Source organism: Echinops telfairi, unplaced genomic scaffold (assembly GCF_000313985.2).
Source record: "Echinops telfairi isolate 266 unplaced genomic scaffold, ASM31398v2 ScPeMD7_23;HRSCAF=83, whole genome shotgun sequence".
Lineage (NCBI taxonomy): Eukaryota > Metazoa > Chordata > Mammalia > Afrosoricida > Tenrecidae > Echinops > Echinops telfairi.
The window spans coordinates 21,826,825-21,844,065 of NW_022103920.1; the positions used below are offsets into that span (position 1 = coordinate 21,826,825).

General features: G+C 44.9%; 1 protein-coding gene across 2 annotated transcripts; it reads right to left on the reverse strand.

Moving 5' to 3' along the window:
* Positions 1-3,574: 3,574 nt before the first annotated feature.
* Positions 3,575-14,453, reverse strand: LMOD2 (leiomodin 2). 2 transcript variants are annotated; one of them, XM_045289014.1, is made up of 4 exons: positions 14,057-14,453; positions 5,220-6,248; positions 4,875-5,156; positions 3,575-3,797 (listed from the first exon to the last, which is right to left on the reverse strand). In XM_045289014.1, the coding sequence occupies exons 1-4, from the start codon at positions 14,327-14,329 to the stop codon at positions 3,771-3,773; spliced, it is 1,611 nt and encodes a 536-aa protein (XP_045144949.1). In that variant the 5' UTR covers positions 14,330-14,453; the 3' UTR covers positions 3,575-3,770. The 2 variants fall into 2 exon arrangements, with proteins under 2 accessions (XP_045144949.1, XP_045144948.1); XM_045289013.1 differs by having other exon boundaries at positions 4,875-6,248.
* Positions 14,454-17,241: the final 2,788 nt, after the last annotated feature.

Genomic DNA, 17,241 nt, shown 5'->3' on the forward strand with positions numbered 1-17,241 from the left:
TTAAAGAGGGTGTTGCAAGCCGGAATTCCCCTTGCATCTCTCTGAATAGTCACACTGCGCATGGATTATGGCCAGTAGTGGGAAGAGGGGGAAACAGCGAGGTGACGAGGGAAACATCTCCACCATTGTTCTAAGGGTGAAGACTCTGGAGGGTTGAGTCTGGTTGGAAGCTAAGCCGGTGGTACTGTGAAAGGAGCATGGGTTTGCAGTCCCAGATTCCCAGTTTCATGGGCAGTCTTTACCTCTTTCAGCCTCAGGTGCCTCATCTGTAAAATGGGACCAGCACCTTTTTAAGGTTGATGTGGAAAGTACATGACATAACTCAGCTAAAGCAAGTGGGAAATTGGAAGAGTCCCAAAAGGGTCAGTCCCTCCCTACGTGGAATGAGGGCACTGACAGCTTCAGGGCTTTGAGAACCCACTGTAAGGGACTGTATCTGCTGTCTTTACGTAATTTTTTTTAATGTTTGGATTATATAAACAGACTAAAAGAAGCAGACCTAAAAATGGGAGAAAATGTCTAGGGAAACACAGTTGTGTTGACCGGATACAATCCGTCACTATGCACATGAAGCATTCAACTGGATGGTCCCAAGCCATGGGCTAAGGTCATGGTTACAATTTTCAGGACACAGAGGATGTGTCACTAATCATAATTAATACCAAGGTCTTTAGAAGAGATTTAGGGCTTTCATCAATTTCAGTAGAGCATGAGAGTGGGGTAGTTAACAATAGTGAGGAGAGGAACAATGGGGGAGTGGTGCAGGACTGGGCAGTGTTTCCATCTCTTGGGTGTGTGGTTGCTGCTAATTCGATGACAACATATAACAACAGGCAATCTCTGACTTTTCTTGAATGATGGGGGATGGAGTGATAATTGGGGGTTGTAGGCACACAGCTGCATGTTCCTCAGTAGATATTGGCATTGCCACTGCTGTCATAGCACTCAAAGAGGCATGGTGCCAAGGCTTTCCCAATGAGCATTCAAAGGAAATCTTTGGTACCAGCCAAAGATGCTCTGAATTCAGGGAATGTCTAGGTAGGAAAAGTAGTTAATGAGCCTGGCTTCAACTGTAAGGTTGGAGGTTCAGATCTACCAATGGGACTCCTTGGGAAAGTCCAGGTGGACTAATTCTGAGAAATCAGTCATTAAAAATTCTGCGGAACCCCGTTCTACTCTGACATCTATAGGGAGGGTCTCCACGAGTTAGAATCGACACATGGCAACTAGTAATTTTTGTTTAACCTTTCAGATTTCCCATCGCACTTATTTCCTTCCACTAAGATACTTGCTAGCTTGAAGTGACTTTCCCTTTCCACAAGTAGCTGGCTTTACTTATCACCGCTGAACAACAAAAATTGTTCTTCTGGGTCGCTAGGCCTGTCCCTGGGGCGCTGATACAAATTGCGTTGGACGACTGCCTCAGCTCTTAGATGTGGTGTTCCATTGTATTTTCAGCTATTAAATCATAATGATTTATTAATTTATCATCCTAAATATGAGAGGATTCAGACCCACAGATTACGGGTTCAGACAAAATCGATGAGAAATATTTGAAAAAGAATTAGGTATGAAGGGACTTCCACGGGAAGCTGTATATGGACCCTTGGTGGCTAGCTGGTTGCATGTTGAGTGGCCAATCTAAGGTCAGTGGTTGCAACCCACCAGTTTCTCTGCAACCTTTAAAAAAGTTAAAGGTTTAGAAATCTGAAGGGGCAGTTTTTCTCTGTCCTGTATGGTCACGATGAGTTAGAATCAACTAGATGGCCATGGGTGGTTCTTTTTGGTAAGGGAGACTGTGCAATATACACAGCTTGGATACCGTAAAGCGAGAGCACAGCTTGAGAAGAGTAGAAAACAAAAAAGAACATCGAAAAGGTACATATATGGGAGATGTGCGGACAATTTTGAGTGTGAAAAACATAAGCTTTCATAGCATTTTCCCAAATGTTTTGAAGATCTAAGTTTTTCTTCTTGAAATTATGCAGTAAAAATTTCAGAACACATCTTCGTATTTATATGTCAATGGATGAGTCATGTTAAATATTTTAGAGGTGGATGAGGTTGGCTCCAAACATCTCTGTAGGAAAAATTCAAACTTTCTTTTAAGGGTTTCTGTACTCAGGTGAAGAAGTCATGCCATCTTATAATAAGACTGGAACATTTTAATTTTAATAAAGGAGTTTGAGCTCGGACAGACCCATTTTGGGTTTCAGAACATTTGAATATTTATTGTACCAAACTCACTACCAGTTGGTCAACTCTGATGCGTAGTGACCCTATGGGACAGAGGGAACATCTCCTGTGGGTTTCTGAGGCTATACATCTTGATGGCAGTAGAAAGTCTCATCTTTAATTTACAGATCAGCTGGTGAGTTCGAATAGCTGACCTTGTGGTAAGCAAACATATAACTTAGCACACCATAAGACTCCTTATTTACTGTACAGAAACTCTTATTTCTGGGCCCTTTTTAAAAGAAATCAAATTGGAACTGCTTGCTATTCAGTTCCTAATAAACATGAAGTGTTGCTTGGGGGAAATTCCAAGTTCATGTAATTTGCACTGTTCAAATATATCTTTGGATCGAAGGACACCATATGAAGTATAACTTGACCTAAATGTTTAGTACAACACAAACTACTCAGGCTAACTAAGCAAATACCCAGGCTCACTGCCATTGAGTCCATTTGACTCATAGAAATCCTACAAGACAGGTGCTCCTGTGGGTTTCTGAGACTGCAACTCTTTTCAGAAATAACAAACCTGGTCTTTCTCTCAAGGAGCAGCTGGTAGTTTCAAACTGATGACCTTGAGGTTAGCTAATGCATAACCACTACGCCACCAGGCTTCCCAGGCTAGCTAGCACTACATCAAATTATCCTGTTTTTTGTTGTTGTTGTTGTTGTTGTTGTTTTTTAATGTGTGAGCTGAGTGAAGTGCAGTATATGGCATTTGTCTTGTATCCCAAAAACTAGAGCCGATAGGGAAACTGGGGCCATTTTGGAAACCAGCAGGTCAAATATACCCAGAAACAGGTCTGACATTTGAGGCACCAAACTGTCAGTTGGCCAGTGAGTAGAATTGACTTTTGGATACCTGTCAGACTTACATGAATATAGGGGTGTCAGCTGGCATCCTGGGCCTCCCATGAAGGCTGCTGAGATCACAACGGCCACCCCAAGTCGCTTTCCAACCTTGAATCTCACAGCAAAGGTGTCTTTAAGAAAGTTTCTGATTCTCAGCCTTTGGAAAGAGAGTGGATTTGGTTGTTTTGGACATGAGGCATCAAAGAAAGGACAATGCTAAGAACCCAATTCCTTTTGGGGTGAGAATGTCATCTTTTTAATATTCAGCCACATTACATACACCCTGACAGAGGTGAGCATCAACTCACAGGAAAATGATTAGTCCAACTTTAAAAAAAAAAAAAGAAAAAGAAAAAAATTAATCCCAATTTATTTGGATTACAAAAATAACAGCACACCTAACTCACTCATCACAGTTCAGAGTCACCAATGCTTCCAGAGAGATGAAAAGCATCTTCGAATAAATTGCTTCTTGCCAATACCAATCTCAAGGCATAAAAAAGAAGTTTATTTTCATATTTACAAAGCAAACGTGGTTGCCTTTTGGATTCTCATTGGAATTAATAGGTAAGGCTACATTTAAAAGTCAGGAAGATATCCAATCAAATATGGTATTTGGGGAACATCTCACGATGCATTTTCTCAGGGAACAACTCTGCATCCTCTTCTAAAGATCGGGATTTTTATCGAAGGGCTTCGGGCACATCCACCTACAAAATATAGGGGATTTTCTTTCAATAAAATCACATATACAACAAATGAAAAAAAAAAACATCTGCAGGTTATCCATGGGTCGAGATCAAATCTACGACAACTAACAAACAACAACTGTGTCACTTTGGCAGGATCTCAGAGAGGACTTGGCTAAAGATGATTGTGTCACCGTATTCAACTTTCTTATTATAAACTAAGCCTTAAAATCATTTGCAGTCCATGGCAGACGCTTTGGACTAGTGACTAATCCTTTTAGGGTGTAGATTATAAGGTCTGGTTTTGTTATGAAGGAAGTCGGATATACATATATGGATATACATAGATAATATATATACATATGGGTGTGTATCTGCCATCAGTAAATTCTGACTTACAGCGACCCTGTAGAACAGGGTAGAACTGCCTCTGTGAGTATCCGAGACTGTAACTCTTTATGGGAGTAGAAAGCCCTGTCTTTCTCCTGTGGAGCAGCTGGTGATTTCAAACTGCCGACCTTGTGGATTACAACCCAACATGTATCACTGCGTTAGATCTCTCTCTAGCTATAATCTTGGCAGAAGTACAGCCAGAATGCCCCTTCGAGGCAAGATTGTCAAGACTTCATCTCACATGCTTTGCACATGTTAAGAGCCATCAATCGCTGGAGAAGCACATCATGGTGGGTGAAGTAGGGCGAGGGTGAAAAAGAGGAAGGCCCCCAATGAGATCGATTGACGCAGTGGCTGCAGCAACGGGCTCAGACACAGGAACAATCGTGAGATGGCACAGGACCGGCGTGTTTCATCCTGTTTTACACCGTGCCACTAGGAGTCAGAACCAACCAGATGGCACCTAACAACAGCAAGGTAGGGAGGAGCTTTTGCAAAGAGGGCATGGCTCTCACAGGATTAAGATACCCAGGTACACCTCTCAATTGGAAAGGTACTCACTCCTGTGCCTGTTCCTAACGTTTCAGACGTGGTGTGCAGGCTCTCGCCTACTGAAGGATTGAAAACATGAATACATACTTGGAGAGGGCACTTTGGTCCCATCACGACATGAAGACCACCTCCTTGTCTGCTCTCGGCACTCACCCGTCTCAGCTGTCTGATGCTGCTTCCCCGGATGGCGTCCATAAGGTTGTCATGGGCGGACCTCTGTGGGGTAGACGGTCTTGAGCTGTCGTCCATTTTCTTCTCTTGTACAGACCTCAGGGAGTTTTTTATTTCCTTTAGGATATTGTTGGGCTGTTTCTTCCCTTTCTTCCCTTTTTTCTTTTTCTGTCCATTTTGTTGTACCCGCTGAGCACTCTCCTGCTGCTTGATAACTTCTGCAATGTTTCGGGTGATTAGCTTTGTTTCAGGGAGTGGAGGAGGAGGAGGAGGAGGAGGAGGAGGTGGTGGTGCTAGGGCTTGTGGGGGAGGTGGGGGTGGAGGAGGCGGTGGGGGCGTGGCCACTGGAGAGGGAGGCCGGCTCCTCACACTTTGCACTTTCTTGGGAAGTTTGGGGGACGACCAGGGAGACTGTCTGGGAGATGCGTAAGGGGACGAGCCGGGAGTTCCCCTTTGCCAGACTTTGGTCCTCAGGTTGGCTCCTCCATCGTAGCCCTCTTGCTGTTTCTGCTCCTGCATCCGCTTTTGCCTCTGTTTATCCATATTCCGTGTCAAAAGGCTCGTCATGCTCATGCGTGGTCCTGGGAGCTCAAAATGGTACCCCAGCCTCAGCAGCGTGGTGTTCTCCTTCAGCAGCTTGACGATCTCCATCTCCACCTGGCTGCCCATGATGTGCCTCTGATTGTGGAAGCGCAGCTCGGTGAGCACCGTGTTGTTCTGCAGGGCTCTCATGATGGCGAGGATCCCCTTGCCCGTGATGAAGTTGGACTCCACGTTGATGTTGGTGATGTGCTGGTTGACCTTGAGCATCTCCGCGATGGCCACAGCGGCACTGTCATCGGCGTGCGTGTTGGCCAGACTGAAGGTCTTCACCACCGTGTTGTTCTTGAGGGCCTCGGCAAAGCGGATGAGAGTCGGTGTTGTGATGTTCTCGATATTGTTCAAATTGACTTCCGTGGTGTCCGGGTCATTGTTTGTGATCTTTTCCAAAGCATCATCGATGACCGTGGGGTTGCCACAAGGGTGAATGGCCGCGGGTGACTCTGCGTTTCTCTTGCTTTGGCCATTGGTTAAGTTTATGTTTTCTATTTGACTCTTGAATGTCTTTGGCTTGGAGTTGTCTGAATCTGCTCCATTGTCGTTTACAGTTCCATTGATGGCTTTTGCGTTTTCGATGGTTTCTTTCTCTTTGTGGCTATCTTCCTCCTCCTCTCCCTCCTCCTCCTCCTCCTCCTCCTCCTCTTCCTCCTGGGACTCCTCCTCTTCCTCTTCTGTATACACCTCTTCAGAAACCTCACTGTTCGTTTCAGTGAAGATGAGCTCTTCCTCACTCTCCTCCTTGTCTTCTTCTGCGGCCTAAAGAGTATGATAGGCAATCATGAAGGTTTGCATTGTCAAGTGCATGCTTTTAATCGATGAGAGTAGCACACAACAGGAAAGCATAGAAAGGGCAAGGTTAATAATCTACTGTGTCTGATAGCACCAGTTCAGGTGGCCAATGTGAACATTTCATTATATTTCTTACAACAGCTTTTGGCAAACGTGCACATATCTGCTGCTGTGTGCTGTACCATGAATGCCAACTCATGCCAACTCTATAGGACAGAACAGACCTACTCAGTAGGATTCCTATGGCTATAATCTTATGGAAAGGAGACAGGGTGGCATAGTGGTTATGCCTTGGGCTGCTACCCATAAGGTGGGCACAAGGTAGGCAGTCTGGAACCACTATGGGAGAAAGATAAGATTTTCTACTCCCATGAAATGTTACAATCCACAGGGGCAGTTCTACTCTGTCCTGTAGGATCTCCATAAGTCAAAATTACCTCAATGGCAGTGAGTTTTTTGATTCACTCTGGACGCATCCTGTCACGTGTTTATTCTGAAGAATGGTTGGTGAGTTCATACCAATAACCTGCTGACGACCAGCTAAGTCCTTACCCACTGTACCAACAAAGACATTTTAGAGAATCAGTATCCAGAATTCCACCTACTGAGTCAAAGTATCCTATCAGTCGGCCAACTTGAACAAGTCAGTCAGAACTTTGGCTTTGGAAAAAACCCTCCTTGACAAATGTGTGGCTCTCTTGTGGAGTAAATGGTTAAACATTGAACTACTATCCAAACAGTTGGCAGTTCCCACCGACCCGAAGAGATGCCTGGGAAGAAAGCCCTGCTCATCTGCTTCCAAAAGGTCACAGCCATGAAAGCATGATGGGAGGCAGCTCGACTCTGAAACACACGGGGTTGCCATGAGTCAGAATCAACTCCACTGCCACTGGTTTTGCTTTGTTGTTGTTTTTTTAACCACTGACCCTGAACGATTTGGTTCTAAGTCTATTGACAGTTTAGTAGTCCCCATCCTCTCTTCTGCAATCACCCTCTATCCTTATTCCTCCACCCCAAACAGACCAAGGCCAATCAAAAACATATGACATGTTGATGAGTTCTCTTGTGTAACCTTAAAAAGCTCTTCCCCAGATTTGTCTTGCACAGCGGATGTGGCAGGAACCCATTGCTCTCTGCTTGGCTTGGTCCATCATGGACGGAGGCAGGGGCGCTATGTGCCCTCCAGCATTTCTGTGCCTGTGAGTGGCGGCCTGGCACAGAGAGCTGTGGCTGTACGTAGCCATGACCTGGGAAGGGAAGCCCAGGGGACAGGGCTGCTGCTCAAGAGAATGGGAAGCCTGAACCCAGTTCTTTACAGAAAACAATTCAACTCACCCTTTTCAGCAACTTGATACCCACGCTCGAGCTGGGCTGAGATGAACTATGAAAGGAGCAGACCAGATAGGCAAGATAATCACTTTTGGCACCTACTAGAGTCTGCCCATCATGTGGGACAGCAGAGAAGGTAGAAAATCTTGTAGTAAGTGTTGCCTTAGCCAATGGTCTTAAATTATTTAGCACGCATCAATTATGAAAGGCCTAGAGGTGGCACAATTTCATTCTACCTTTGTCATTCCTGTTTACAAAACTCTCTCTACCAAGAAGCCCAAGTGTCTCCTTCCTCCTTCCCCTTTCTTGCTATCTTTTCTGATGACAAAGAACAACAACAAAAAAACCCCTGAAAACTGCTCAAGGTCTGTGGTTTTTTTCTCCTGCTATATTTTTAGGCCCTTTATGCATCTTCTCTGAAGCCCTAGGGTTGTCTCCGATGCCTGGAGCCCCGATTCTTCGCTCTATGCTGGCAGAGGTGCTTGACCGCCAGGCTCCTGCTGCCAGAGGCACATGAAACAGGCTTTGGAAAACAGTGCACTCCCCTCCAGGTTTGTTTGTCCAGTTGCTATCACAAAACAGTCTCCACTTGTCCACTTGTTTGGAGTGGCAGGCACCAAGTGATGGCCTGGGAAGGGGTCAGCGTCTCCTAGGATGGCTTGTCCAGTATTAATTTACACCCACTTATTTTAGAGTAGGAGCGAGGATAATACTGTGCATGTGTGTCTGTCTGTCTGTATGTGTGTGTGCATGTGTGTGGAGAAAGAGAGGGGGGAGACAAGCACACACAAACATGCATATACAGAAGGAGAGCAATGTACAAATGTACATTGGATGGATGGAGTGTGATAAGAGTTGTACGAGCCCCCAATAGAATGATTTTTTTAAAAAGGAGAGAGAAGGCACAAGTGGAACCCAAAACACGAGATAAAGATGAGATGGAGACTCTACAGCCCAGTTTCTTGGCATATGTGAGGAAAGAGAAAGCCTCCCCTGCCCAACAGTAGAGCAAATGGATTAACTAGAGAAAGGAAAGACCGTGTAAAGTAGGCTTTCCTCACAGCTCACTCCAAGTCCCTTTGTGTGTTGTTGACAGGTGCCTTCAAGTCAGCCCTAACTCAGCGAGTAACCTTCTGTACAACAGAAGAAAACAATCCTGTCCCCCAACAATCCTCACAGTCATTACCATATTTAAACCTATTGTAGCTACTGTGCCAAGTCATCACCTTGGCTATTCCCCTTTTACTGACCCTCTGTTTTATTAAGCATGATGTCCTTCTCCAGAGGCTGGTCCCTGCTGGTAAGATATGTCAGGTGCATAAAACTTATCAGGGCTTGGGTAAGGAGAGCCTTATTCCACAAAGTGGCAACCTTTGATTTTTAATACTTGAGTTTGTTTGTTTGTTTTGCAGAAGACTTGCCCATGGCAATCATCATGGGACCTCTTGACTGCTGTTTCCATGGGTGTTGATTGTGAACCCAAGAAAAATGAAATCTTTGACAACTTCAGTCTCTTCTCCATTTATCATAACATTGTTTATTGGTGTCCACTTGACGGGGCCAAGTGGTTTGGCACTTGAGACCTCCCCATGGTGTGATCTAACATAACAACTTCTTGTAAGCAAGCAGTTGTGGGAAGATTAGGGTGGAGGCAAGCCCTTTCTCAGATCACAGCTCTGATGATGCTTCCTCAGGGATATAGCCAACGTGATACCTAAGTAGACGCCGTGGAGAACTTCTTTGCTTTTTCTGCTGGGTCTTGATCCTGCATCTAGTTTGCCAACATCTGCTTCTTTGGGCTTGAGCCAAAGGCCCACCCTATTGTCTGCCAATCCTGGAAGTATCAGTGATTTCCCTTCACCTCCTATCGGACCTGCCAGCCTTGAAGTCATTCCACTCTGCAGTCACAAGCTGACCTGTTAGCATTCACCAGTCTGAGGTTTTCCTAAGTCTTGGCCTGTCTTTTTGTTTCCTGTTTGTCAGCGCGATAAACTGCAGGAGTCAGGAGAAGCCTCCAACTTAACGTCTGATCCACAGACTTGAACTACACCAGACTTGCCTGTTTCTATAACTGTATGAATGGAATGATATACCGCATTCTATATTTTCTTCTGAATTTAGCTTGAATTCCAGGCAGTAGCTTCTGTCAAGGTATTATTGCAAGCATTTCTAAGTTATCCTCAGCAAAAATTTAGGTGCATGCAATATTGATGATATTGTTGGATAATTTCCACATTTGGTTGTTATCATTTTGGTAAAAGTAGTCACGTGGTTGGATTTCTTCCAGTCTGTTGGCCAGGTAGCTGTCTTCTAAGTTTCTTGGCATGGAAGAGGAACACTTCCAGCACTGCAGGGTGCTGAAACATCTCAATTGGTATTCTGTTGGTATCTGGAGCCTTGGTTTTTTTATTTTTGTTTTGGGGGTCTTTTTGGCCAGTGCCTTCAGGGCCACTTGGGTTTTGCATACCCACTTATAATTCTAGTCCATCCCAGCTGTGTGTGTGTGTGTGTGTGTGTGTGTGTGTGTGTGTGTGTGTGTGTAGCTGTTTCAGAATCTGGAAGAGAGGAGCTGCCTCAAAATCCCAAATATGCTGCCTTTCAAGCCACCGCTCCAGGCTCTGTCTAGAGGACAGTTTCCCTTCAAAATGGAAGTTGCACAACACAATAAACACAATTGATGGCATTGGATTGCATATAGAAGGATGTTGAAATGGCAGATATTTTGTTCCATGTATATATTTACCACCGTAATAAAATATGGGCCTGGACTGATTGCATCTTATATGGTTATCCAGCCACATAAGTTATCACCTAACATTTAGAGAATACTTCTTACAGAAGGTGTTCTTTGACACCCCCTCCAACTATCCTTGCCCAGTGTGCCCATAGCATTGGACTTTCCCTAACTAAGAAGCGGTTATACTCTATTACTTGTCGTTTTCACCATCAGGTGTTACCTGGATGTGGGGAGGGGCCACTTCTGTTTTGAGCACTTAACACAATGTTTAATACACACAGGGGCTCAGTCAATATTTGCACAGGGCTCTAACTTGATGGAGCAGCTGGGATCCAGGATAAGGCACAGGAGAGAGGACAGACAGCATTGGGTGGGGAAAGGATAAACTATCCCAGTTTGCCCAAGACTGAGGGATTCTCCAGGACCTGGGTTTTCAGTTCTAAATTCGAGATATTCCTGGACCGTCTCAGGTGGTTGGTCACCCTACTTGGGAGAGCTCTGAACAGAGCACACTAGAAGGGAGGAAAGTTTCCTGGTACAGACGTTAGGAGCACACAAAACACAAATGTTGCCTACTTTGCCCGTTTGTGTGGCACCAGGACTGTCTATGTTATTGCAGCTCACCTACGTGCCATTGCGGGGGACTTCATACTGGTCCTGGTGAGAATAAGGGTGGAGAAGTGGCAGTGGGGGGAGGGAATGGGCAGGGAGAAAGTGAGTGTTGAGACATACTGGGGATGAATTAGGCAACAAAGAGAAGGCTGCCAACCATGTCTCCTGGTTGCCTCGCTGGCATCATTGGCATTCTGATCTGCTTCTGGTTCTTCTCATAAAAAGCTGGTTAAATTTAGATAAATCGCTAAGCATCTTGGGGTCTCAAGCAACTACGGCACCACTCAGTAGTTCCCAGACTTTGTTGGTGGTGTTTTAATCAGTTGCCATAGATTTGATTCTGACTCACGCTGACCCTATCCTTGTCGGAGTAGAACTGCTTTCCGTAGGGTTTTCCATGGCTGATTTCTAGAAGGAGATTGCTAAGTCTGTCTTCTGAGATCCTTCTGGTAGACTGGAACCTTCAACCTTTAGATTAGCAGCCCAGCTCGTTAACGGTTTGCAACACCCAGGGACCAACTTCAGCCTGAATCAGGATCCCCTGGAGGGCTTGTTAAACCACACACTGCTAGGTCCTCCCCCAGAATCCCTCATTCTGTAGGTGTGGGGTGGAGATGTGGCGTTTACAGCTTTAAGAAATTTCCAGTGATGCTGATGCTCTTGGTCAGGTGCCTGGATTTTGAGAATAGGGTCTTCGTGCCAGCCAACAGTCCTTGGTTCGACTTTCAGCTGCACTTACAAGCTGTTACCTTCAAGTGCATTCTAAACCTCTCCTGGTTGCAATAGCTGCTCGGCAACAAGGTAAGAATTCAACAAGATATCTAAGTTAAATGCTCCAGTACCTGTACCTGGTATCCCGTAGGTACTCAAGTTGGGGGAACTAGACCCTTAACTAGCCCCTGCCCCTGGAAGGCTGACACAGCACAGGCTCGGGTGAATCAGGTGGGCAGAAGGCTGTCAGTCACAGAGCACAAATGGTTTACACACTCAACAGCTAGTCAAAAGGTTGTCTGCCTTTGGAAACAATCTAAGCAGAGGCACCCCACCCCCCACCCCCCCGCAAAAAAAGCCAGGTGATCTGCTCTGGTCACAGTCTGAACCACCCCACGGAGCAGTCCTGCCCCCCAAACATGGGGTCACCAGGAGTCCGAATTGACTCAATCGCACCTAACAGCAATCCCCGAGCGGATCTCCCCCTCGGTGCTGGTCTTCACTTCCAGTGGTGTTATGGACCGCCCATTCCCCACAGCTGCTTTGAGTCTCTACCCTGGGGTGGAAATGGATTTACGCCCTTCACTAGCCAGCTTCTGCTCAGCAACCCTTGTGACTACAGACAGCTGGCCCTAAGGGAAAGTGGAGTGGGAGAAAAATTATCTAGCTGAGAAAGGAATCCAAGTTCATCAACACGGGCCGTCTCTCTAATTGAGCTGAGAAGCTGTGGTGGTGCTAAAGGAAAGCCATGGCAGGCTCAGGTGGGTTCTATCAACAGCTGACAACAGCTTTAACCTTCCTTTCCCATCGTGGCATCATGACACGATGACCTTCAAACGCCTTGGTTGGATGACGGCGACGGCGGCAGTATGTCCCAGGTATTCAGGGACCATTTTATTCTTCTTATTAAGGACATTCTTGAATAACTTTTAAAAATGATATATTTATTATGCGATCTATTTTTATCCAACTTCTGACACGAATTCTCACACGAAGAAGAAGAAACCTCTGAAAAATACGGTTGTGTAGGAATTGACTGTCCCCAGTCCTGGCCCTGTTGTGTATGCCCTTCCTTTCCACCTCCGCCTCCACCCGCTCAGGATGAGTGACCACTGTGGCCTTGGCAGACCTTGGCCCGACTCCTAGTGGCCCTTCCTGCGATGATTGACATGGACAGAGCTCACACATAACTTGCTACAAATGTTGCCCACACACCCTATCATCAGGATCATGTACCAGCGCCCAGATTAGAGCCCTGGAAGCCTGGCCCTTGGCTTCAGGCCGTTTCGATTGTAAACCATTCCAGTGGAGAGTAGCATGTTTCAACAGTGGGCATTGACTTGGAATCTTCTACAAATGCAGGCACCCCCTCTGTTAGGTTAACGTTCTTCTCGCCATTCCCCAGAAGGTCGTTTTTGAATCATGACTCATTTGGCAAATTGATAGTAACATTTGAATGAGAGATTAATAGGCCTGGACTCTTAAGATAAGCACATTTCCTGGCTTCAGAGTCACCATCGTAAAGTAGGAAGGAATCTTAGGAACTGTCTATGCCATTGCTTAATGTGAGTCCTCGGATGGGTTTCGGGACATGCGCCATCGTCTTGAAATTACGCACAACAGTGCATGTCTATAGCCACATGCACACAAGGACCCACGGCTTTTGTAATAAGGGAGTTCTTCGTTTATACATGTAATATTGGACTTCATTCCCTCCGTGAACAGATGCACAAAATGGTTTCCCCCAACACAGGTGTTTTTAAAACTACATTTGTGAATAAAGACAGTTGGGAAATCGAATCCTGCGGACGTGACTATCTACACATGGCTGAGCAATGTGATGGCAGGGTGGAGACTAGACATTCAGGCCCCCTTGTGCTCAGCCCCCTGTTCTTATCACCACCCACACTTCTTCTTGGCGCTGGAGAAAAAGAAGAATTCCTTGTACAGTCCTCACAATCAAAGCCACCACAGTGTGTCTTTACAGGTTCCCAAAGAAAAGGAGGGATGGAGAGAAGAAAGAAAGAAGGGGGAGCAGGCAAAAGGAAGGAAGGAAGGAAGGACGAACCACATCAGAAACAAGCATTATGTCACATCAACAACACAGAGACACGTCTGGCAAAATATCGAAACCTAAACCTGAGTTATTTCCCCACTTGAATGTTTGCCTTTTAGTTGCTACAAGAACCCCAGCTAAGACGGTGATGTACCGTGACCCAAAGAGTGGCTGCAGAACTTACCCGATGACCTGAGAAAACATTCAGTAGCAGGCACCAATGTGCTGCAGAAAGGACAGTGAGGAGGAGGAGGGAAGGGTTAGAGGAAACAGCGGCTGCTGTGCGGGGCGAGTAGTGGGAGTAGCCAAGGAAAAATCCCAAGCGCCTACCTTTCCACTCTCCCCCAGCCTCTCCTTCTCCAACAGTTTTTGGGACTCCTTTTCCCAGTAGGCCATCAGTGCCTCTCTGCTGAAGTTCCCCGTGGGAGTTTTCTCAGTCAGACTCTTTTGCCTCAGCCCCACAGGAAGGCTGTGATCAGGTTCAATGTCTTCCAACTCCCTCTCGAGCTCCTTCAGCTCCTCAGCCGACAGGGAGGCGAGGAGTTCATCCTCATCGATGGACTCATATTTGCTAAGTCCTCTTCGGTAGCCAAAGGTAGACATGGTCCCCGCTTTGTCAGACCCGCAAAGAGCTCGAAGAACCAGGCATTCAGGGCAGCTAGAAGCAGGCAGGGAGGCGAGTGGGCAGGCTGGCCAGCAACTGGTGCTAGGAGTAGCTGTGATAGCCTTTTAAGAGCGGTGATACAAGGCTCTGACAATGCAGAGAGGGGTGAAGGCATAGGCTGTTTTAAGCATCAGACGTCAGCTAGCCATTTGAACACAAACAATGTCACATCGGTGGTGGTTGGAGGTCTCAGGAGCAGTGGGGATTATTGACATACTGGCCAGAGCCATATTTAGCTGAGCCTGACCGCCCATGAGGACGGTCCGGGAGTAATACAGAGAGGGAGCACGCCACAGTTCCCTGGACTTTATAATCCAGCAGGGGAACCAAAGATATTTTGAAACTGTCTTGCCACCACAATCAAAGCCAGGAAAAGATTCTTTCTTTACAAGTGCGGGAGTTAAGAAATGGCTCCACATCCCTGGGGGGAGGGGGGGGGGGTTATTCTGGTTCTTATACAAACGTAGTGTGGGTGGCACTGTGAGGCATGGGAGATCTTTAGAACACAAGACTTCATGTTTTTAGTGGACTTTGCAGTTAACAAAGCGCTTTAATAGAATTCTCTTTATCGTAACACTAGTCGTGTGGGATGAGTAATAGTACCCTCATTTTATGGATTTTTGGTTCAAGAAATTAAGTGGAAAATTCAAAGTCAGACAGCTAGAAGTGCAAAACTAGCTTTTTCCTCAACAGAACAGTTTCCTTCCCTCCGACGTAGATTTTTTAGTAAAAAAAAAACCCTAGATCTATAAATAAAACTTAAAGAAGATAAATAACAGTGAGTAGTGTTTATTGAGGACGAACACGAGCCAGGCGAATATTAAGTACTTTTACATGTTTTATCTCATTAACCCTATCATTCCTAGTTTGCATATTACTACTCATAGTTTACTAGAACAGACTTGGAAAAGTTAGGTAAACAGGTCAGGGTCACAGGGCTCAAGAGCTAGAATTTGCATGCAGACTTGTATCTTGGTTGAAAATTGAAAATGTGCTAGTTATATTTGAGGGAGTTTCCCAAAGTTTGTGGAAAAATTCAATTATCTTTTAATTCCATTTTTCCATAGACTTTCTGAAGCTCCTGTGTGTGTGTACTCTCCTCAACATGATTCAGTTCCAAAGACAAGGATGCTATGTGAAAATGTGGGATAAACACAAAATGGAACATGACTACATCATTACATAACCAACAATCTACAGAGAATCATTGCCCAGTCAAGTTAACACATAACCTTGACCATCAAAGTCAATGTTACTCTCTCCTTATACCTCAGCATTTGTTATTGCCAGATGCATGCTGTGAATGAACAAAGCAGTTGAATCGAAAGTATTCTGTCAGTTGGATAGAAAAGTTCTTTCAGATTCTTCTAGCTCTCAGATGTTTTGCCAGTGTTGTAATTGTAAAATGTCAGAGCACAAGATAGTCAGCACGTGAGGACGGTGTATAGGATGGTGTATAAATGAGAGGGCTTCAAAATAAGCCCACTTGTTTGTGTGTGTGTGTGTGTATGAAATATATAATATATATTGTGTACATATTCACATAGTCTTATCACATTAATATACATAGCTTACCAGATGTCATGAAAATGTCACACTAGCATATACACATGTAACCATTGAGTAGAATGTACATGCTTAGAAATATATATGTATGTACATCTTAAAAAACAAACTCAGTGCCATCAAGTCAATGCTGACTCATAGCAACCCCCTAGTGGGTTTCTGAGACTGTAACTGTTTACGGAAATAGAAAGTCCAATTTCTCTCCTGAGGAATTGTTGGTGGTTTCGAACTGCCGACCAATGTGTAACCACTACACCACCAGGGCTCCTGTATGTATATATATCAACAAGTTTATCAACACATGCATGTATATGTATGAACAGCATAGGTTGCTTCCAGGTTTGGCTAGTATGAGTAGTGCTGTCACGAGCATTTGCCTGCAAGTCTTGGTGTGGTCATGTAAGTTCATGTCCCTTGGCAGATGCCTAGGAGTGAAAGGTGAAGTGGTGAAGCTGCGAGCCCTCCAGTCACACAGCCCAATGTTAGTCTGCTCTGTGTCTTTCCAGCTGCCTTCTCCACAGAGAAATAATCCATAACTGGACTCAGCACGAGGAGCACCTAAGTAGGGCTTAGCTGCTGTGATTTCTATGGCCATAGTCTCTAAATTAAAAAATCAGACAAATGGATGGTCTCAAAGGAGATTTTGTCATCTATTTCTAAAATCTTTTGATGGGACAAAGATGTCATGGTCTGCTTTGATCAAGATGCCAGCCTTAGGAACCTTATGGGGTACTTCGACTCTGTCCTGTAGGTTTGTGATGGAAACAGGGTTTTTTTGGTGAGTAGGTTCTTAATGCTTGTACCAGTATTTACTTCCCTAAATTCAACTATGGTTGAGAACTTAAAAAAAAATATATATATATACACATATATATTTTAAAGTTCAGATCAGATTGTTTATTGTTCTATCAAACAGCAAAAACAAAAAGCACCCAGCCCCACTTTGGGCACACCACACTCACACCAAATGCCAAACGTCCGCCATTGAGTTGATTCTAACTAATATTGACCCTACAAGATGGAGCAGAACTGCCCCTGTGGGTTTATGAGGCTGTACATCTTTTAAAAAAATAATTTTATTGGAAACGTACAGATATTATAACAATCCATAATTCAATTACATCAAGCGTAATTGTACAATTACTGCCACCATTATTTTCAAAACATTGTCTTTCTTCTTGAACTCTTTGATATCAGCTCCCCTTTATCCCTGCCCCACCCTGCCCCCCAAGAACACTTACTCTTATATTATAGTTATTATTAATATATCAGGACCACATTACAC

Coding starts and splice junctions, on each gene's coding strand:
- LMOD2 (XM_045289013.1), bottom strand. CDS start 14,329: ATGTCTACCTTTGGCTACCGAAGAGGACTTAGCAAATATGAGTCCATC. Junction 6,249..14,056: donor GGCTGGGGGAGAGTGGAAAG/GTAGGCGCTTGG, acceptor CATACTCTTTAG/GCCGCAGAAGAAGACAAGGA. Junction 3,798..4,874: donor GCATCAGACAGCTGAGACGG/GTGAGTGCCGAG, acceptor TATATTTTGTAG/GTGGATGTGCCCGAAGCCCT.